This window comes from Falco peregrinus, chromosome 4, assembly GCF_023634155.1.
Source record: "Falco peregrinus isolate bFalPer1 chromosome 4, bFalPer1.pri, whole genome shotgun sequence".
Classification (NCBI taxonomy): Eukaryota; Metazoa; Chordata; class Aves; order Falconiformes; family Falconidae; genus Falco; species Falco peregrinus.
In genome coordinates, this window is record NC_073724.1 from 66,262,683 (window position 1) to 66,285,393 (window position 22,711).

The window sequence follows — 22,711 nt, forward strand, 5'->3', positions numbered from 1 at the left end:
TAACTCTTCTAGTCGTGGCTTGCAATGGTGAGGATAGGTAGGCAGTCAAAATTTGCAAAATTAGCTAAATTAACAGAGCTTGATGTTGTTTAAGAACCATAACCCCAGTTAGTTTCCGTGTGTGTTTAGCAGCTTTCTCAAGTCACTGAATATCCCTCTGCTACTCACTGATTGCTCTGCATCTCCAATAGGTTTAATGCATCATTTAAATTCAAAGCTTCAAGCTGTAACTGATTGTTGCACAAAATCTCAAAGTACTATGCTTTTCATTTGCTTTTGTGTTGTGATTTTATAAAATATATTAAAATTATTTATACTTGATGCTGATTTTTCAATTGTATATTTTAATTTGTAAATTTGGTGTTCTAAGTTCATTTATGAGCAATCATGATTATTTTGTGATGATTTTAACATGGATTGTATACTTTTAGCCTATAAACCCTTACTGTTTTTTTCACATTTATCGCAATTATTTGTTTTTAAAACCAGACCCAGGCCATATCTTTTTAAGGGAGATCATAAATTCCCAACTCTCAAAGAGGATGGCCCAGTGGTCGTTCTTTATGCAGAAATGGGTACGAAAGACTTTGTCAAATTTCACAAGATTTTATCTGAGAAGGCGCAAAAGGAAGAAATTGTTTATGTTCTCCGTCATTATGTTCAGGTATGCAATTCAAATTAACATTGGTTCAGTAAACTGTTAGTGTTCTGTAATTATTTTGCTTGCTTTTTGACCAAACGCATTTTCTACATTTATTTTTGCATTTGCCTAAATCATATGCAGTATGTATTCTAATTTTAAAACTTTCTAGGTGAAGTGATTCACCTAATACAGACTTTGAAGCTGGGAAAGTATGATAATATTATCTAATCCTGCATGCAAGCACTGTTTGCATCACTGATTGATCTTGAGATATCCTTTTTTGGTTATATGTCTAGTTTTTGTATGTTGGTGAATCTTGGTAGAGCAGACTGAACATATTAGGAACAAGAATGAGAATAAAGGAAAGAGAATAGGAAATAAAGTTGGAAAATAATTATGATTTTATATATTATCAGTATAATCTCATATGTTCGTTGCAGTACGATAGCATGGACTGTCACAGTCAACTTTACTAACTAGTTTTTTCATGTTTGCATCCCACAGTGTGAGTATTTTAAACATAGTGATTCTTAATGCTTTTCTTAACTTACTCTTCTCCCTGAAACAAAACGAGTACATGGAACTATATTGTCCCCAGTTATTGGAAGGTTTTTGTAATTTGTATTCAAGGTATAGCTCTTAAGTAGTGTGGCTAATACAAGAATAATCTGATAGTGAGAGGTTGCTGTGATTTATGTAGACCAGGCATTTCAGGAAGATGAGATCCATAGTTTGTGGATGACTTTGAGTTGTTTGCTCACAGTAATGAAACAGAGAATTTGAAGAAACCAGCCTTAAATATTAAGTGGGGTGGGGTATAGTTTTACTGAATGTTACATTTTTATGCACTTTTATTTCAGTTAAATACCTACAGTCTCCTTGCTCTGACCAGCTTATGCACCATGGTGCCCTCCCCCAAATGCGTGCGTGTTGTCTTCTTTCCTGCACTTTTTCTCTCTTCAGACTGCTCATCCCTTTTCCTCCTTCTTTACAACCCCCATTTTTAGTCTTTGCTTCCCACTGAGAGATTCTCCCTTCTTGTTTATATTAAATGCCAGAAGAGGGAGCATTGCGAGCAGAAGAGGTACAATCTTTCTGCTTCCATTTTTTGTGCCAATATCACTGAGACTGCTTAGAGATTGCAGTGCTCTGTGCATTGAGATTTGCTTAGAGAAAGTCCCCAGCCCTGCTAGGTTTTCAGCTGTGGACTTGGAGGATTCTCAATACAGAATGATCCATAGGAATTGCAAGCTAAAGCTGAAAGACTTTAAAAAAAGTTCCTGCTCTGCATGTGAGAATTGCATTTTGGAAAGGGGATTTTCATAGTTTTTTGGCAGATTAGGGTATGTTTTCAGAAATGTGTTCTCTGAGTGATTACAATACTGCATGTCAAACTTCCACTGCAAAATTAGAAATACTTATTGTATGTTTTTAGTAAGTGGCAACCTGGTTTTAGCAGTGATACTTTAATATATTTTCTTAATCCTCTTTGCAGAAAGTGATTAACTCTTTCATCAAAACCTTTTAAAAGAATCAGCCTGATGCAGAAACAGAAAACTTCCTCCAAAGTTTGGCAAAATTAAAGAAACTGATAACAGTTTTTAAAATGTGAATTCTAAGACATAAATAATTACATAGGGTACTACCAGCTCTGCCTATTTTAGTCCTTCTAGTACTATGTGAAGGGACTATGACTTTGACACAGTGTTTCTGTGGTCTGCGGGAGATAAAGGAGTCCTTAATTTGCTACGCACCTTCTCAATGGACTGTCAATATGTTACATGACTTAATTTGTTTGATGTAGCATTTTGTACTTTGAATCATAAATTGAAAGATGAATTTAAGTTATTACTACTATAACATTTTGAAGTTACAGTATTATATATTGTTAATCTCCTAATACAGTTTATTAAGGTGTTTTTTTTTCTGTTAAAATAATATCATCAAACAGAAACCAAGTTCCAGAAAAATGTATTTATCTGGATATGGTGTAGAACTTGCAATAAAGAGCACAGAATATAAAGCAGTAGATGACACACAGGTTAAAGGTATGTGGGTTTTTTTAATTTATTGTTGATATCTTGTTGGAGATAATACTGAAATATATTATAATCCGGTTATAGAAATTAATCATAACCTTCAAAACACTACTGACTCTTTTTACAGAAGGAAGTCTCAAGCATAGGAACTAAAACATCAAAATATATGCTAGCATTTGTAAACAGCTGTGCTTAGGATATAGTTCATTACCTAACCTCTAATTGTTGTTTTCTGTGGCTTTTCAAAATGTAACCTTTAAGTGTAAGATTGTTTAACCTTTGTTCTTTAATTACTTTGTTTGTTGGCGTCCCTAATGTGTTAATCACTACAGTATCTACACATTAGTGTTTCAGGGGTGAGTGTTTTTTTCTGAATTTATGTGGAAGTACTTCCAATTTTTTGTAGGAAGGATGTGCTATATCATAGAATTTGGTACCAGTGTATGTTACTACATGTTGAAATGAGACATTTACTATAGCAGGTCATAGCTATAGCATTCTGACACAGAGAAATTACTTTGCATGGACATGTAGAACACAAAGAAAGAAAGTTAAACCTTAGTCTTGCCAAAGAGAGTTAATACCCTTTGGGTTGCATTGAAAATAGTTTAATTTTTTTAAGGGAAAGAAACTAATATCTGACTCACATCAAATGCTAGCTGGAGATTCCAATACTTTAAAGCCATCATGCTTTTCAAACATAAATTTTTTAGTAGTTGACTGAAAAAATTTACACTTACCACTTAATCCGTCTGAGAAATGGCTATTTTGGGAAGTAAACTACTTAACCATCTCAATTTCTTTTATATAAAAAATGTGACGATTGGTTGAATTGTATTTAAAATTAATCTGAATGTTACTAAATTCTGTAAAGTGATTCATCTTGATGCCAAAATATGAACTAATAAGTGTAAATCTAATTGAAATTACATCTGAAAATTACAATTTTCTTATTGTATGTTTCTGTTAATGGTTTTAAAATTCATAAGAACATAATATATCAGTAACTTTCCTAATATATAGTGTCTTCATGTGCTATGTGTTCAGGCGCAAATGAGACAAAAGAAGAGGAAGATGATGAGGAAGAAAGTGATGTCCAAGGATTTCTCTTTGGAAAGTTAAAGTGAGTTGATATAAATTATAATTAAACTTATTTTTGGTTCAGGTTCCAGAAAAAAAACCAAGGCTTGACTTTTTTATAGAATTGGTGAGTGTTATGTTGGAAATTGCTTTATTTGCCACTTGTGAAAAAATTCTGATTAATTTTTTTGTGTGTGTCTTGTGAATATAAAGATGGAACACTTGTTTGTTCTGTTCATTTCAGTTTGTTGCTTTTAGTTCTCTAATTCTTTTGAAATGTATACAGTAAACTATTTTAGTACAAAAATTCTGTCTGGGCAACAGTCAAAAAAACTTAGAACACCATGTTATCATGTTTGTATCTACAGTAAATTGTTGCTGCTACTTCTGTTTTCAGATAACTAGAATAAAAATGTTGGTTTTCAACATGCAAGTAGTAGCACAACAAGTCCAAACCTGTCTGTTGTATCTATGTAAGGTGTTTTTAAGATGAATAGTCGTTCATTTCTTAGAGTTAAGGAGTGATATTTCTAGGAAGATGTGCTTATTAAGTTGGTGAATTTGTGTTGTGTTGTATTCCAGCAGGAATTCTTATATTTAAGTTGCAATCTATTAGATGAAATTGGATGCTACCCTACCAAGGGCCCCTTCCAGTCCTCCATTGATGAATTCATTTTGTGGTTGCAGTCATTAAAAGTGCTTCCCTTTTCCTGTCACAGATCCATGCAGTGAATCATAAATTTTGGTGGTCTTTTTTCTTCAACAAGAGACTCAAGAGTGTGTTACCTTCTCTAGTGTAATTTTCTTTCTTATTATTTAAAGCAAAAAGTAAACTTGTTTGTAGATATTCTCACCAAGCTGTAAGTCTTCTTGGAGTTCAGAGCCACTAATGCTGTCTAAATTCCTGAGTGTTCATCCCCTTTCTGCCTTTTTAACGTAAACACTTTGAGATAAAGTGCAACCAGATCTGTGGGCTTCCATGTAGCTTCACCTATGTTTTAGAGGCATTCCACAGCAGGTAATATCAAATGCTTATGTCATATCTTTGAGCTTTTTTTCTTCTTGGATTGTTCTAGGTTTAGCTATACTTAGATTCTTGATGTTGCGCTCCAGTTTGTGAAGCTGTCAGATAATTATTCAGAATTTTTGACATTGTTTCTAGACTCCTGCTTTTCTAATCTTTTCATATTGGAGGTGAAAGAGATGTTTCAGTAATCTGTAAATTGTCCCTCAGTTGTAGCCATGTCAAAGGTTGTACTTTTCTCAGCTGTGAAATAATTATGAATGTAAGCAGAAGACATAAAATCTTAGAAATATAACTATTTGATAGTGCGAATTAACATAATTCAGTCTCACATCATGAGTGGGATACCCAGAGAAAGGTAACTTTTCTCAGTTGGCTTCATGTGTGTTTTATTTTGTGCCTACATTGACCATAGCATACATGAGAAACGGAGGACCAAACATCAGTAATAGATCTTGGCTGTGGCTTCTGGCTAGATCTTATTTGTCAGTTGTCTTCCATTCACAGAGGAATTGAAGATCTGAACAGAAAAAAAACCCTAATCATCAAGATAAACTTGCAAAGGCCACAGTAAAAACAGTAATTAAAGAGCTCAAAACAAGTTACGAGTTTGCTATTTCATAGGCAGATTTCTAGGAGTACGATGTTATTTCTGTGTGTGTTATGAAGAAGAAAATTAAGGAATCTTCTATTTTTGCTTCCCTTTTCAGCTGAGTATGCTTTCTTTGAGGAACCTAGACTACATTTTAATTTCAGAACAACAGTCTTCATCAGTGATGTTTTTCTTTTTCTGTGAAGAACAACTGCTAATATCCAACAGCTAAAACATTAGGAGGGAGGGATTCCTTGTGAAACTTATTAATATCTAAAATAAAATGTGAAACATTACAGAACTTAGTCTTACTGCTTTGCGTGCCTGTTTTTTAGCTGCTACTTGCTGCTTGCTCAATACTTCTAGTAGAAGAATCTTTAGAAAACTAATGGAGATTATTTGGTGTCTGAGGGTGTCTTGTAGCAGGCTGGAGTCTTTGCCCTCAAGACTTCTTTGCCCAATTGTGTTTAAAAAAAACCCAAAATGTAGCTAAGCTTTTGGGCATCATGATCTTCAGGTCTGACTAGTGATTTGTGTGCTTAGTAGCTTGCTTTTGTCAGTGATGTTAATTTATAAAAGATGTGCTCAACATTGTCTTGCCTACATCTTTTGTGGGTAATACAGATTAACTGTAACTGTGCACAGAGTTTGTTGTAGTAAAGTTAGGATACAATCATGTATCCATTATGCTATAATAAAATAACTATACAGTATCCTGTATTGTGTGTTAATACTATGTAATCTTTGAGTTCATTGATTCCATCAGAATTTGTTACAGGGTTTGAGACAGATCACTGCAAAACAATTGAACTCTTTCTTGTAATTAACTGATTTCTAGTCCTCAGAAATCACCTCTTCTCACCCTAAATCCTCATTTTTGTTTTAAGAATGAATTAGAATTTTAATTCTTGCTTGTTACCCCAAAGATACCATACTAGCTGTGAGCAATACTGTGGATAAAAGTAGTTGTTCATGGATGACGTTGATTTTTGCCTTTTAAAAAGAATGTTTTATTGTAGACAGATGCATCCTGATTTGAAAAATAATCTAAAAGAGTTTAAAAAACATCTAATTGAAACTACTAACAACATGGAACCACTGAAGGTTTGGGAGCTACAGGGTATGTATTGCTTTTTTCTGAATTAACATAGTACTCTGTTAATTTCTTTAATTATGTTGGTGTATCAACATTATGATAAAAGCTTTTTTTAAAGAGAAATATGGTTTCATTAAAACACAGTATTTTATGAAGTATTTAAAAACAATGTGTTGATATCTTGTCTAGCATTATATGCTAGAATTAAAGGAGCATTGAAGTAATTTGATAAGATGGAGAATCATTACTACCTTTACTGATTTTAAAGACAGAAGCAGCTGTAAAGCTTTGATCCCTTTAGTGTCTACCTTCAAAAGCCAGTAAAAGGTCTCTAGTGGTAGTCTTTTCTGTGATGTCCTGGCTGTATAAATAAAAAATGAAATTGGTGCTGCTCCCCAAGCAACCAGTTCATACAGTGTTGAAAGTAATTAAGTATTAGGATGGTGTTTGTTCAGTGCCAGGGAGACTGGTACTGGCTTGTGATAAGTACATTCAGAGCCTCTTCAGGCAGTGGGTCTTCAGCCCCTTCTTTGTATGGTACAGTCGTTTTGATAGTCCTACTCCTGACATTACTGGGTACTTTCTCTAGTTCATTCTCAATGACTAATTATAGTGGCTGAGTTAATGGCTCAGCTACTTCTGATTTCCTTTAATTAGCTTCCAAGTAAAATATTAACTAAATTTAACCAAAATAGTCCAGCTATAGGGTATACTTCTATTTATAAATGACTCTAAACACCATTCAAGAGTTGCCTTTCAACAGCCTCTATGTTTTAGATAACTAATTAGGTTTACTATTCATAGTGAAAAATGGTGCAGAGAGTACCAATGTGGTATTCCCTTTAAGTCATTGCTTTATCTGTGTGAACAGCCTCTTGATCTCTAGTGCTTTGTTAGCTTTCAAAGCATACTTTAAGATCTGCTTTATGCTCAGGATTATCTTTTCCCCAAGATGCCCTACACTGCTCTCAGCTGTATTAGGGTGCTGCAAGGGGAGCTCTGTCAGTGACAGTCCCTGACCAGAGGTAACCAAGGTTTGCTTTGCTGGGATTTGAATATTTGTACTTCAGCTGTTCAGCATAAAATGGAAAAGATTAACAGTTTATGAAGGACTTTAAGTGTATGTCCTCAGTGCACAGCAGGTAAGGCATCACTATCTGTAGTAACATAAGCAATTGGGTATTTATTCACCTGATCACAGCTTATGTAGCTGTTGAAAGGGATCTGAAACGTTCTTTTTTGAAAACAGTGTTCACTTAATACTTTTAACAAAAAGTATAAAGACACACCAAATGAACATTCCACCTCTCAGACTTGCCTTTTTTTCCAGCCAAGGTGTACCTTATCAGGCTAAACAAGGAATGTGTGGTGGTCACTTTTCTTCAGCCTTTTTTCTTTTTTTTTTTTTAACCCCTAATTGCTTCAGAAACACGTTATAAAGTTCTGCTAGGCAGGATAGTCTATGACTTTCTGCCCAGCGGTTTTTACTACACGTGGCATCAGTTTTCCTCAAACTGGGTAACCTGAGGCCTTCAGTTTTTGCTCAGGCGTCTTATCTAGCAGATTACGAGGAAGCATCATCATTGCCCTGAGGTGGTTAGGCAGACTGTATCCAAAGTACATTGAAGCATATCATGTATTACTGCCTTGCCATATTGATTCCAAAAATGGTTTTTTCGCAGTTTCATGTACCAAGATTTTTCATACCCAAGTTACGCACCATAGAAGGCTAACTGAATTTCATTGTTATTTTCCCAGTGGGTAGTCAAATGATTTATAAATTGTCTTGATATATGAAGATTTGCTTCATTCTGAGAAAAAGCATAGAGAGAAAAACGAGATCCCTTTAAAAATTGTGCTACACACAGGGGAACTGAAATTTGATAGTATATTGGCCTTTCTTTCATGGGTTTCCATTTTTTTTCTTCCTGTGAGATTGCTGCTACTCTTGAAAATTGTACTCCTCACAAGCTCAGTATAGCCTTCTAAATTTAATTTATCTCTTCTCTGAAAATCTTGTGAAGCTCTAGAGCTGGAAAGATCTTATTTTTTGCTGCAGTTACAGGTGTCTGTAGGTTGGTGTGTGTATCTGGGTTTGAGCATGAGACCCTTGTGATACTGGCATAATACTGCATTATGAATTGTCTGGTTTCTTCAGTATGTTTTTGTAAACTTAGAAATTACATGTACAATGTGTATGCTCAAGATGGCAGAGCAGAATTCTGTAGGAAAGCCTGAATTTGTTTTTTTCCAACTTTTAAATGCCCATCTTTTTGACCTTAATGTTATTTCGTAATCTATTACAATGTATAATTGAAAAAAAAATATTAATAGTGAATGTGTATGTATGGAACAGTTTTCTGATTGTGGGCAGTATTAATTGAGAGTGATATTTCCAGTGATTTTATATTTTTATTTTATTTTTCTCCCAGATCTTAGTTTTCAAGCAGCTGCTCAAATTATGTCTGCCCCTGTTTATGGTGCCTTAAAAGTAATGAAAGACATAGCTCAGAACTTTCCAGTAAGAGCCAGGTAAGATACTTAAGCTTGTTTTCCAAGTACTGTTTCTATGTTTGCGTTTTAATTTAATGACAGTAATACAGATTTATATCCAAATCTTGCAGTCAGATATTCGTGTTTTACAGCTTGCTAGCTTGATTCCAGGCAGTTTCATTGAGCAGAAAATAACTCCTGGGAGAGCTCATGATTGGTTTCTTGAATGTTTCCTGTCTGATGCAGAAGGTGCCGTGAAGGCATCCTTAATCCTTCACGCATTTATGGTTGAATGCCCTGTCCTCCTGGCTTTTACTGGAGTGATGTTTTCCTGGGCGGAAAATTCTGCTGAACTAATAGCAGATCTGCTCACTGTAGGAAAAGGCAAAATTATATTAATAAATTTCATAGGGGATCCACACACATAAGTTCTAAGCACAACATTGCTGACAAGGTTGGACCCTGGCAGCTGTATGTTATTGTTCTTCCTGGGGAAGATCTGTCTCCCATAACAGATTATCTATATTGATCTTTTATTAAATAAATCAATATCATTTACCTCTGTACTAATATTAAAAATTGCTCTTCCTGAAAGCCAATTGTATTGTAATTGAGAAATGCTTTTCTTTATATTTAATAAGTGCTTCATGTAATCCTATCAGCAATATTGGCTTGAATTACTGTATTAAATATGATGCTAAATAGGATTCTTAACTCAGTATGCTTTCACATTTTATAACTCTTGTTTAATTTTCAGTGTTTCATTATTATTTCTGATTTTGTTAGAGAAAATCTATGCTGTAATGGAAAACCTACCTTTGCAACATCTTGTTTCAAGGAAGGTGCGAGTTTACACTTAGATTAGCTGTCAGAAAATGCAGCTTTCCATTAGAAGATAGTGGGAACATACATAATGTTAAACTGCAAGGCCGGTTCTGTTCTTTAAAGGACAGGAAAAAGTCAGTTTGAAGTATGCTAGGTGACATTTAAATCATTGATTTAAGTCATTAAATTGTAACATCCCACTCCAACTCCTGCCATTTATTTGTGGCATTAGAGCAAAATTTACTTACTCTTCAAACATTTTATTTTATGGGTAAAAGTATAAGAAGACTTTAGAATGATTAAAACGGGAATTATTGTTCCAGTCCTGTATGATATATTCTAATATGCTAATCTAGCATGTTACTCTTAACAGGAGAGATTACAGATAATTAAATAATTTATAGTTAGTAGGTCTGCATTGACAACAAACTTGAATCAAAGGGGCATTGTGTACAAACAGCGACCAAAATATATTTCCTCAGTAATCTAATCATGCTTAACCTGCTGAGTCAACAATACTAGTTTGGAAAAAAACCTCCTAGAACAAACAGGAAATGAAAAACCACTATTTAATCACTTTAGATAACTAATGATCATAATAGTAATATTTGTAAAATGTTTAGATTTCACATAGTTTAGATAAGAAAACCATTTTTAATTACGGAAATCTTGGCTTGAGAAGATGGTATAAAAACTTTAGAACTATAGTTACGAAAACAATTTAAAAAAATCATATTTGCCTTAAAAATGGGGGATTCGACCATAAAAATGAATATAAAACTCCTCTGGAAGTTTTTCTCACTTTTGAGTGTCTCAGTATTTCCAATTGAAAAGTTAGTCTGAGGTAGATTTTACAAAATGTCATCAGATATAGACAGTGTATCAACTGATACATGTTGTGCTGACATTTTGCTAATTCATTTTATACAATTAAAAAAGATTAAAAAATACCCTATATGTATCATAATTATCTATTATTTAGTAATGCAATAATAAGAATTACAATACTTTTGTTTCTTGCTATTCATTTGTCATTCATGAATGTTAACATTATGAACATGTGAAAAGTTTCCTTTTTTCCACCAATATACACAGTATAGCTACATGCTCTTCCAGGTAAGAATAAAGATGCGTAAAATTACGTGATAGAAAGTATTATGACCTTAAGGTTATACAAGAACATTCCTACATCATGTAGAATGATAAATAGTATCCTTTTATTTTCAGGCAGTAAAGTGTTTCTCTCTAGTAAGTCCTTAGCACTGAATACTTAAAAAAACATGCATAAAAATTTGTGAAGCTTTGAACAAATGACTGAACTCAAAATGAATATGTGTCTTTCACAGGTACTTTTAAAATTGTTACCTCAAGTTCCTAGGGTGCCCTTCTCAAGGGGTTGATCATCACACTTTCTCCTTATCTTCCTAGAGTCCTGCATCATCAACTGTCATGCATAGAAAAGATTCTTTAATTTATTGCTTTCTTATTACCAAAAAAGCTATCAGTAAAACTTAACCTTTTGCTCACAAGTGTTTTACTTCCTTGCTAACAGTTGGACCAGCTTTGTGTTCTCCTTTCCGCCTTTTTATTGTTTTCATATTATTTTTATCTTTCTGCATTACTACTCTAAGCTATTTCGAAAGGTTTAGGTTGTTCTTTTTATCTATGCGTTTTTTATCACCTGTGTATGCAGAATGAAGCATTGACTCTGAGAGTTGCAGGCCCTACTACTACTTAAGTTGAGTTTAGCAGGATAAAAATCAAAGCTTTTTTTTCTGAAGTATTTTTTACTTCAGGACTCTCTACAACTATTGCTGTGAAGTCAGAATAATAGTTGTGGTGGTACTGCCATGCATTACATTTCCACCTCACTATGGAGGCCTTCTGTTAAGTAGCTGTTTTGCCTATTGACTAAGAAAATTCTTAGTGATAATTCCTGTCAATTACAGATGTTCTTTTAATGACAAGTTCTGTAGTGTTCCTGAATTATGTCTGTAGCTGGTAGAAGGTCTCTTAAAGCAGTGTCCTACCTAGTCAGCTTTTGATACTTTTGACTTCATTCTGTTTTTTTCCTAATCCTTCTCCTCCATTTTCCCCAAACTTAAATTTGGCTTGAGACATTCTTTTCTTTGTACTCTACAATTTTTTTAATACTTTTTTAAAATCCTAATCAGCAATGTTTCTTTTTCAACAGAAATGCTTATATTTTCTTGCTTTCTGTTCTACAATTTTTTATTTCAAACTAGTGAACACAAAGTAATATAATACAGTATAAAATATCTTTACGTAGTATTGAATACTTACTATATTCTTTACATGCATGTTGTACCTAGCAGTATGATTATAAGAGCTTTATGAGAAAGAGTTTAGATTAATTAAACAGTAATAAGCAAGTTAAGCTTGTTCTCCAGTGATTACTGATAATAATACATTTGAATCATGTTGACTGTTCTTTAGTGCTGTCTTTGACATCAGATTTTAAGTTACACCATTCTTACTTTGAGTCAAGGAAAGCTCATCAAGTATGGGTTGATATAAATACAGCTCGTTCTTGATCCTCTGTTGCCCTTTCATCACGTGATCCAGAAGGGATTCACAGTGACAAAAATAATCTGGCAGAATATTTAGAGTGTGTGAATGGAAAAAGGGTATTTAGCTGTGATGAATTGTGTAACATTTCTATACAAACCCTGGAAATCAAATTGCACTTAAAAAGTAGTATCTTTGATCACCTGGGAAGCTTGAATATTTGTTAAAAATAAACTGATTTTATGTCATATTTCTGACATACTGTGAAAAATGTGGCGTTTGCTAGCAAAATCTATTCTAAATCAGTTTCTTTTTGTTGGGAGGTGAGGGTTTATATTATTAAATTACTACTTTATTGTCTGTTAAGTATTGAAGTTGGCTTAGTGACATCATTGTCTGTTAACTTTCAGGTTTAAGATTACTGCAGCGTTTTGTAGTTTCATACAGATTTACTAAATCATGTACAATCAAGTTTTGGAAAAAATATTTATGTAGGCAGCTAGAGTATTTATTTTGGCATTTATTGGAAGAATCAGGTTTAGGTTAATATGGTTGAAGGTTTCTTAAAACATGGTGAGATTAATTTGCCTCTGGGAGTATTTTGTGATAGCCTAGTAATCATAAACCTCACATACAATACATTGTGGTAGAGGAAGTTAGTCTTCCACAATGTTCTTAAAAGGTAAAAAAGACAAATCAATGGATTATATTCTAAAGATAGAATGACTAAGGAGGCTAAAATGTTGATTGTCTGTGAATACTTAACGTTTTCAAGGGTCTAAATCTGTAAATATCTTTTCTAATCTCAGCTAATTTTAAAGTGGTCGTCCTTTGCATATTTTCCCTGTCTTTGGTGAAAACATCAAGTTGTATCCTTGGCCACCTGTGCTGTAATGTTGAGTAGCATGGAGTTAGTAACATTAACTTAAAATATACAAACACGGCATGCATTTAGGTAATGATTTAGATGATCAGACAACTTCCTTTTTTTATATACATGCTATTTTTCTAGAGAAAAAAAAAAAAGAGAAAAGATTGAGAGTCTTAAACAATAAACTGATAATATTACTTCAACAAAATCTAGCCTAAATTTGAAACCTGGGTTTTTACTGGAGTAACACAGAAGAAAATATTTGTTTTGAAAATAAAATATTTATGACACTGCATTACTCTTCTTTTTAAGTCTTACTTACAGCATTCTTCAATTGCAGTGCATTGGATATGGTATTAAAATAAATATTTCACATTATTTAATGCATTTTTCAAAATACAGTGGTTGAGTGATAGAAATATTTTACTTTTACAGATCACTGACCAGAGCACGCGTAGAGAAGAAAATGCGAAATGAAATAGAAGAAAATCAGAAGGTTTGTATCTATTTCTTCAAGTGGACATTTCAATTACTATCATATTACTACTTCTGGAGATTTTTGTTAGTGTAGCAACTTTCACATGGTTTCTATTGGAGAAAAAGAGCTATTTTTTTCTAAACATATTTTACTAAATAAATAACGTTGAAATACTCAATTCCATTTTTTCACTTTCTGCTGTTCTTGGTACCCTTTCCTGTACTACTTCGATGTTACAGAATTAGGCAAAAACAAATTATTTTTACAGAGTTTTGTGTTCGGTCATAAATTGTGAGCTGTGAGGGCAAAACAGGTCTCAGTTAATTTTTTTAGAGCTTTGGTGTTGAATCTAGGCCTGCTGCTTATATTATGGTCAGCACATGCTAACTCTGAGCTTTTCACACTCTCAGAATCAAGCATACATGCAAACTATTCTGAAAGGTATTTTGAATTGTCATCTATGGTAGATGGTGGTTTTATTTTCATCCTTGATGCACTGCATCTTTTGTGCCTTGTGTGATGCAAGGAGTGATTGTTCACATGATTTTGAGTGATGTGAAATGTATCCTGAGATGTCACTTCGCATTTGTTGAGTTTGTGACATCTGTTGTATTTTTTGTCTCAGTTGAGAGTTTGGATTTTTTCTTTCAAGTTGAGTGTTAAAATGATATGTTAGCCACCATGATTTTAGGACTGGTCACATGAAATGACATCCATAGCACTGTTCTTAATCTTGATCTTCAGAACATGTATTTTCATATGGTGTTAAGACTGACCAGCCACTGCAGTGAAAAGGATTTGTTTCTTACTTATGGCACTCCTGTACTGCTGCAGCATTTCCATGTGTTGTTTTGCTTTGTATCCATTCATGCTTTTTCCTCTTGCCTTGCCAAGAGTAGTATATCCAGGGGAATGCCTTTCCACCTTCTTGAACAATGAAAGTGTACAATGTCCCTGTTGCACTAATGCAGCCTTCTTGTAAAGAGCTCGTCACCTCTATGGTAGCAAAAATTTCAAAATTCACATAAATACTAGAGCTCCCCACCATGCAAAACTAATGTATGGCTTTCCAGTCTCGAGTATTTCCAGCCCAGACAGTGACAGGCTCAAGTGTTAAGTCCTTGTACACAGTTATGCAGTTACATGGGGCTGGTTTTGTCCATAGGGGATTGTGTGTGGAACCAGTGTATTGAGAATACATTTTTCATATCCCAGCAGTTCAATGTCTTGAGCCCTTCAGTTTTCTTGTGTGCAGGGTGAATGCTTGATTCTTGGGTTTCCACAGAGGTCTTACAGTGGGCTGAACATTATGCAGGCCTCTTTGTTTTCTTGCATTAGTGTGAAATCCCTTAGGTTTTGCTCAAGGGAGCAAATCGGTATCCGTACCTTGCTTCATTGCTTTCTCTATACAGCTGAGGTACACATTTTCCTGTGTCTCTTTGTTCTTAGGGTTATAGTAAGATAAAGCAAAACAAAGCTTGAATGATCATAGTGTTGTTCTCAAATTGCAGATCTGTTAACACGAAAATCAAAAACAGCTGCTTATTCGAAAACCACTTCTCTACTCCAAAACAGAGGTGTATCAGGATCTATTTGTCTGTTTTTTCTAAATATAAGGGTTAGGAAAAGTAGCTAAGATTTGGTTTGAAATTAATATGTCTGCTTTTAGGCATATCTACATGGTATCTAAACTCCTGTTATGACAATTAATACGTAGTCAATGGACATCAAAACTAATTCAGCTCACTTAATCATGCCCTGCAAAATAACCATTGAGTTGCCTAAACCTGAATGTCTGAAGTCATTTGAGATGCCGCAGGCTATCTAAGATAGCCACGCAGGTCTGGCAGATGTGTCCACTGGGACATCCATTCCCTTCTGTCTGACCTGTGCTTTCCAGTCCAAAATGCCTTATCCTGGAACAGATGACATTGGATATCTATGTGGTTGGTCAGCTGAGTCACTTCTATGATTCTGTGACTCTATTAAATACATTAACTATAAGAGGATCTTAAGCACCGATCACACGAAGTTTAAATTTCATACTGCATCCTACCTATAGGCCTTTAGACAGCTAAAAGCTAAAATCTGTTCAATAAAAGTTGGGAAACTTCCTGAACACTGCTGCCAGAGCACAATAAATTGGCATGTGCGTTCTTGAACTGCAGTACATCCATCTAGCAGCAGGAGAGATACAATCTCATGCTGTGTGTAACTGGATGATTCCCTCTCAAGATAATGAAAGTTGAATAGGAAATGCAATGGGAGGAAATAAAGGTATTAAAAGTTGAAAGGCATGTGATGATTTAGGTGTAGTGAATTGATGCCTAACTAAGAAATACACAAAGAACTGCTATAGATTAAAAAACCAAAATATCTCATTAAATGCAACTCACAACTTCCAGTGCAATAATTTGCTGACAGTTTAGCAAGAAGATACTACAGGAGTACTGTCAGTGTTAAATTCTAGTTTTGGATGCTTAACTACTCCTTCCATCCAAGTTGTTAATGGCAAATGGATGCTTTTCTGAACAATCAAATGCCTAGCATCAAAATTGTATTTGTATGATGAGCCTCAGCTCTGTCTGCCGTTTTTTTCGTACTGAAGGCTTTGAAAAGCTTTTACACTCCCATTTCAATACCCAGTGGCTGATAATTTTTTTCATTGTTCTTGCATTCATTTTAGTTGTAGTCTTTCTCAGTATCTGTGTTTACATGAGTATCTGGGCTTACAGGAATGACCAGTAAGCTTTCAGTAGTGGTAAGACATTTTTTATCCTAAATGCTGATTTCAGTGCTTCAAGGAGAGGGCCTGTTCTAGCTGATCTCACAAGATCTGCATAAGAGCTCTGAAGGATGCTGGTAAGATTTCTTGAGACTGTAATCCTCTGCATATGTATTGTTTGCTCTGTGAGTTCAGTGGCATTAAAAGGGAGATTTTTCTGTGGTCACAGTACTTTGTGACACAACACTGGTTATTAAAACTGTAATCCAAGTTGGATTTCCCAACCACAGAAAAATTCAAAGTATACCTAGGACTTTGGGTCCTTCTCTGCCTGGTGCAGAGAAGTTTCATCACTGTGTGTCTGGCTGTTTAATTTTGTCCTGTCTGCCTCTTTTGGTTGTATCTTAGGATCAAACTCTGTGTAGATAAAAATGATCAGAAATTTCACCTGCTGCAAAGGCACTTGGCATTGTTAGGCATCTTTGAATTTTGGCTGCTTAGGTGTAGCGTGAGTCCTTGCAAGAGCATGTAATTCTGTGTAAAACTGTGATAGGAAAAATGTAAATGCCAGACACCGGCTGCTGCTTCTAATTATTGTATTAATGGTTGCATGAGGTTTAAGACAAATATGAAATCCTGCACTTGGGCCAGAGTAATCCAAAGCAGCAGTTAGCTTTAAAGAAGATGGAAGTCCTTCCTCTTGTGAACCAAGTTTCGGGACATACAAAACCCCCACATCTCTGTAATTTATGTGAGTATATGATTGGGAATAAAGTGAGTGTTATGAATTAGGAAAGTAATGAAATTATCTCCTGCAGGAAGCTTACTGTCATGTATTTATGCTCCTCATTTTTGAAAACTCACTGGCATCCATCTTTTAGATGCCTAATAAAATTGTCATGGAAGATAATAACTAAATTAAAAAAAAAATCTGGTTATTTTTTAGCATTAATGGGATGCAGCCCCTCCCAGATCCACAGTATTCTTCACATTAAGTCTGAGTTTGAATGTATGTATTTAGATACTTTATAGTAAGCATAAGTAATTATATTACTCTTCTGTAAATCTACATACAAAAAAAATAAATGAAAGCACTACAAGGTTCAAGTTACACTACTAGAATAAATTAAATTTACAAATTTCAAAAGTTGTTTTGGACTTTCATAAGCATTCTTTCTGTCTTACTTAAGCTTATCACAGCTGCATTTTTCCTTCATGGAGAGCCCTGTCTTTCATATGCAAACGTTAGGTGCCATTACATATTTTCATTTTGCTTTGGGTTGTGAAAATGTTTGTTTACTAAGGAATGTGGTACCTTTTCAATGAATGATGAGTAGAGTGCATATACATTGGATTACAAAAAGCTTCAAGTAAACTGTTGTCTCATGTGGAGTTGCTCTTGTAATGCCACAAACCAGTTAGCTTTGACTCTATTTACACTTAACCGTGTGAAAATAGCCACAATACTTTAAAGATAAAACATCACTTTCAATGTTTTCCTGTTTTTTCTCTCATTTGTTCAGTGACAGGCTTATAAATGGAATAATATACGCAGCCTGAGTTGCTTGCTCTAAGTGTGCTTTTGTTAAAAGTATGTTTTTTGTTCTCACTTACTCTGTTCAGCAAGTGGGAGCTAAATGGGAAAAAATATCTTTCTCAGTTTGCTTTTTTTCTGCATGTTTTTCGTGCTTTCCATTCCTCTATTGGGAATTAAGACAGATCTGGAAATCTGACTGCTCCTCATGGGGTGAGTTGGAATAAACCTACTGCCTTGCTCCCATTACTTACCTTGCTACAGCCACCATAGACTGAACAATGTGGTGCCCTACAGCTCTCTGAAATAAAATAGGGCGTACTTTACTCCCCAAATACTTTCCTCTTCTCTTTGTTTATTGTGGATTATTTTTTTCCCTTCTTTTCAAAATAAGGATATGCTATATTATGCCTTTCTGATCTATGATTTTTCCAAGGTCCCTTTGTTACATGGGATTGTGTGTTTCTGGTCTGTCTTTCCTAATTCCCTGTAACAATTGCAACTGCGCAATTTCTGGAGTTGTGAAAGATGTTAAGATATCGAGAAAGCTAGTTTCAAGTGGAGGTCTGAAGGATACATGTAAGGTCTCTGTTGAATGGGTATGTAGGAGTCACTTTTCAAAAAGTTACAAGCCATATTTCTGTGTGTGTGTATCTTCACTTTCTGTTGGCAGACATTAAAGATGTGTCTTTGTCTCTCCCTTGTACAGGTAGGGACACTGTAGGTTGTTTAGGGGGAAATTATCAGGTTTTTTCATTGGTATTTGTACACTGAAAGTGTGTCAAATAGCACTCATGGAAGTATGTTGTCAGTATTTTTATCAAAAACACTCAGCTAAAAGAAGAAATTATGTGGAAAATATTTAATGTATCTTTTGCAGAAGTAAATGGTTTATATATATATGGTTTTTATATATTTATAAATATGTATTTGTGCTGACGTATACCTAAATAAGTTAGCGGTAACTTACTTTACAGCATTTTCATGAAATACTTGGAATCCAACCCGGAGAAGCACGCCTGTTTCTAAATGGCCTTCAAATTGATCTGGATTTTCATGACCCATTTAGGTAAGATGGTACATTTTGTTTGAAGGTTATGAGATTACTGATAATACTGAGAACTTGTGCTCATAGTGATTGATAATCTCATCAGTTGCATTTTGGGGGACAATAAATGCTCCAGGAGAGGAAATACGGGTTTACAGTGGTTTTGCTTTGAGTATGAACATTGTATAAGTAGTTGAAAACAGCCTTTTCTCTTGAAATATGTTCTCTAATTTACTTACAATTTTACAACTTGCCATGTAAAATCAGTTTGGAAATGGAAGGAATCCAACGTGTATGTATAAAAAGCTGGGAAAAGCACTTAATAAAAAGTAAGTTAAGTGCTTTCACATCTCTGTTTCTGAAAAATTACAAAAAAATCGCAGGCATAAAATTTAGGTATACAACACCTTGGGTTATTTTTGGCATGTTTCTGAGTCTGTGTCTGGCCACCTTTTAGAAGTTTGTTAATGTAGCACTAATATGCTTTTTGGTATAAGAAATCTTTTTCCAGTTTCTGTAATTATATAATAATTATTTTGGGTGTGACTTGCCTCTTTTATGCGAGCACTCACAAACTGTAAACATTTTCCTTTGAATTCTTCTGAATGTTGGCAACAGACATAACTACTTCAAAATAGTCTTTGGTGGCCTGCAAACTGTCTATAAATCTACTTATGCTAAGGCTGAGGTTTTTTCATGTTCCTATGATTTGTCAGAAACTACAGGTTTTTCATTTTCTGTTTTTTAACTCAAAATGTCTTTTTCTTCCATGCAGATTCCTAAACTGCATTGGGTTTAACGTTTACACTTGGAATTTTTGCTTAAATTTTTTTCTCAGCCAGAGTTTTGAGGTGGAGTGACTTGCCTCTTTGTTGTTAATGATGGAAATATTAATAGCACTTTTTAATGATAGCGCTAGGTTTAATGTCAACATATTTTAGAAGAAACCTGTCGGAACAGAGAAAAATCAAAATGAAGCAAGATAGCAATAAAGGCATTTGTAAAATCTTGCCTGCTGTGTTCTGCTGGTGAGCACTTCAGGTTTGTTTCCATTCTTGTACTGAATTTTCAGATTGCAACGAATTTTCCAGAGTTCTGTTGGGTCTTCTGGCAAAGAGTCATTTTTTAGAGGTGTAGCTATGCCTTTCCTTCGTGCTGTTTTCAGGCTTCTGCCACGATGACGACTTAGAGCTCTTTCAGTGTCTCCATCGTTAGCTGCCCGTTTCTCTACACACTTGCAAAGCGTCCTCTTAGGGTACCCATGCCTGGGTTTGTCTCAGACAGGACAGTGCAGCAAGCAACCTTCCACTTTGCTGTCCTGCCATGTCTTGCTGAAGATGGATGAAATTCCTTCATATAAAATAAGTGTGAATGAACAAAACAGTTGTTTAATTGGTTAGAATTCTGTTTTGAAATAAGTTGAAGACATCTAGTGTTATTAATTGATTTTGTTGTAAACACTTGACTGCAGGATAATATAAAAATTGGTTTTAATACTAAAAATACTATATTAATTGTCTTTGAAATATTTTTTCTTTTTATGTCACAACAAGAGTTCTATGTAGACATTATGCATTTTTGTCTTCTTGAAAAAGTATCTTAGAGACTCTTAAACTTGAAGGAAAAGTGATGTATGGCCTTCATGAACTTGGAATCCAAGAGGAGATCCTGAATAAATTTATGAGATTACATATACATCCTACAGATGAGAGCTACGCGCTAGATATTCGTCATTCTTCGATAATAGTAAGTAATTAAACATTTATTTAAATATTAACATACTTGATAATGCCATGTAGGGGCAGTCTATTTTTTTTTCTGTAGTATAATTGAAATACTACACATAAGATGATATATCAATAAGCAGTTTAAAATGTTTTGGAGAGTGATATGTTTTCAATGTATTTTAGGAGTAATTTTCTCTAATCTGTACCTCATTAAAATTTTAAGATATAACGTGTTTATAAGAAAAGAAGGGTGTATCTGAGAGTAGTTGCACACTCACATCTATAGAATTTGATTTTACAGCAATTAATCTAGCTATGTAATATCTTTGTATTATGCAAGACTGCTGAATGTCCTTTAAGAGTATAAGTGAATTGTGGACAACTTAAATATTTTGGTTTTAATTGTCCATTGACTCTGCTTTTTTCCTTCTTCAAAATTTAGACAGTTTTTGTTAAAAAGGTCATATGCCAGTGGAAAAGGCACTAAAATACTAATTTTCTTCACCTGAAAAGAACCGTATTTCACTCTTCTGTTTGCTGAGGCTTGCACAGAAAACAGTAGAAGAAAAAATTGGCCATATATTAATTAGTTATTTTGATGTATCTGAAGTGCTGGTGCTGCAGATTATAGATAATACTGTAATTGTCTTACAGGATGGTTATGCTGTGTTACACACATCTGTGTGATCTTTTCTTATGACCTCTGTATTGTGAAAGTAGTTTCCACACTTGAAAAAATTATTTTATTCACATCCTGATACAGAATACAAGTGTGGTTTTTTCCTTTTCCATCCATTATTAGTTTTATTAAGTAATGCGTATAAAAACTCTGAATGATTTGATTAGAGAGAAGTATTTTAGAAGCTATTTTCTGTTACTATTTCAAAAAGAAAATTTCCAGGCTTTCCATGTGTTTCAAAATACCTTGATTTGTACATACATATTTTACCCAGTGTGTAATGCATTTTTTAAATGGCTGCCTTTTTAGTGGGTTAATAATATAGAACAAGATCACAGCTATAGCACATGGCCTGCAAGCTATCAGGAACTGCTAAAACCCTCATTTCCTGGAGTTATACAGCAGATTAGACGCAATTTATATAACTTGGTAAGTTTGGAGAACTTAATTTCTTTGCATACTATATGTGTTGATATGTGGACAGACAATTTATTGAAAAATAAGTATGCTGTATTCATTGTTAAGATGGGTTGGAATTTCATGTTTTCTATGTGAGTCTGCTGATAGTGAAAATCTTTTAGTCTTGTGAGCCATACGTGATCATTAGTCTGATTTCCAGAAGTAGGCTTGGGCACAGTTTTGTGAGGAGCTTCTCTGTTCCTTTCCGTGCTACGTATAGGTAATTCACTACTATCAGTGATTTCTTTTCTTAGTACACTACTGATAAAGTAATGATAACTGTTCTTGTTTTAGAGGTGGTGAGTTGAAGTACAAAAAAGTTTAAGTTATAAAGCATACTAATTATGATGTCTTTATAGCCTAATTTTTCCTCTGTGCATAGCATTCTGTGTCCCTTAGTAAGCTTAAGGAAACAGCTATTTCTGTTTTAAATTGAAATCTAAATTATGAAAGGTGGCTGTATGAATCATAGAATGGTTTGGTTTGGAAGGGGCCTGTAAAGGTCATCTAGTCCAACCCTCCTGTAATGAGCAGGGACATCTTCAGCTAGACCAGGTTGCTCAAAGCCCCATCCAGCCTGACCTTGACCGCTTCCAGTGATGGGCCATCCACAATTTCTCTGGACAACCTGTTCCCCTATGACACCTGTGCTGTCTCAAGACACTTGTTTCTTCATAGGTAATCTAAATATATGCCTTTTTATTTTAAAATTGTTACTTCTTGTTGTGTCACTGCTACTGGTAAAAAGCCTCTCTCCATCTTTCTTGTAAGTCTCCTTTAAGTATTGAAAGGCTGAAATCGGGTCTCCCTGGAGCCTTGTCTTCTCCAAGCTAAATAAACTCCAGTTCTCTCAGGCTTTCCTCATAGGA

At 34.5% G+C, this 22,711-nt stretch overlaps 1 protein-coding gene across 1 annotated transcript in view; it reads left to right on the plus strand.

The window, feature by feature from the left end:
* UGGT2 (UDP-glucose glycoprotein glucosyltransferase 2) overlaps positions 1–22,711 on the plus strand; it is an 88,260-nt gene that overhangs the window by 14,840 nt on the left and 50,709 nt on the right. Inside the window, exons 5-13 of the mRNA XM_055802317.1 lie at positions 490–664; positions 2,595–2,691; positions 3,730–3,805; positions 6,398–6,498; positions 8,907–9,006; positions 13,628–13,688; positions 18,907–18,998; positions 20,573–20,723; positions 21,693–21,812. Coding sequence (XP_055658292.1) covers positions 490–664; positions 2,595–2,691; positions 3,730–3,805; positions 6,398–6,498; positions 8,907–9,006; positions 13,628–13,688; positions 18,907–18,998; positions 20,573–20,723; positions 21,693–21,812 — 973 coding nt within the window. The remainder of the gene's footprint in view (positions 1–489; positions 665–2,594; positions 2,692–3,729; positions 3,806–6,397; positions 6,499–8,906; positions 9,007–13,627; positions 13,689–18,906; positions 18,999–20,572; positions 20,724–21,692; positions 21,813–22,711) is intronic.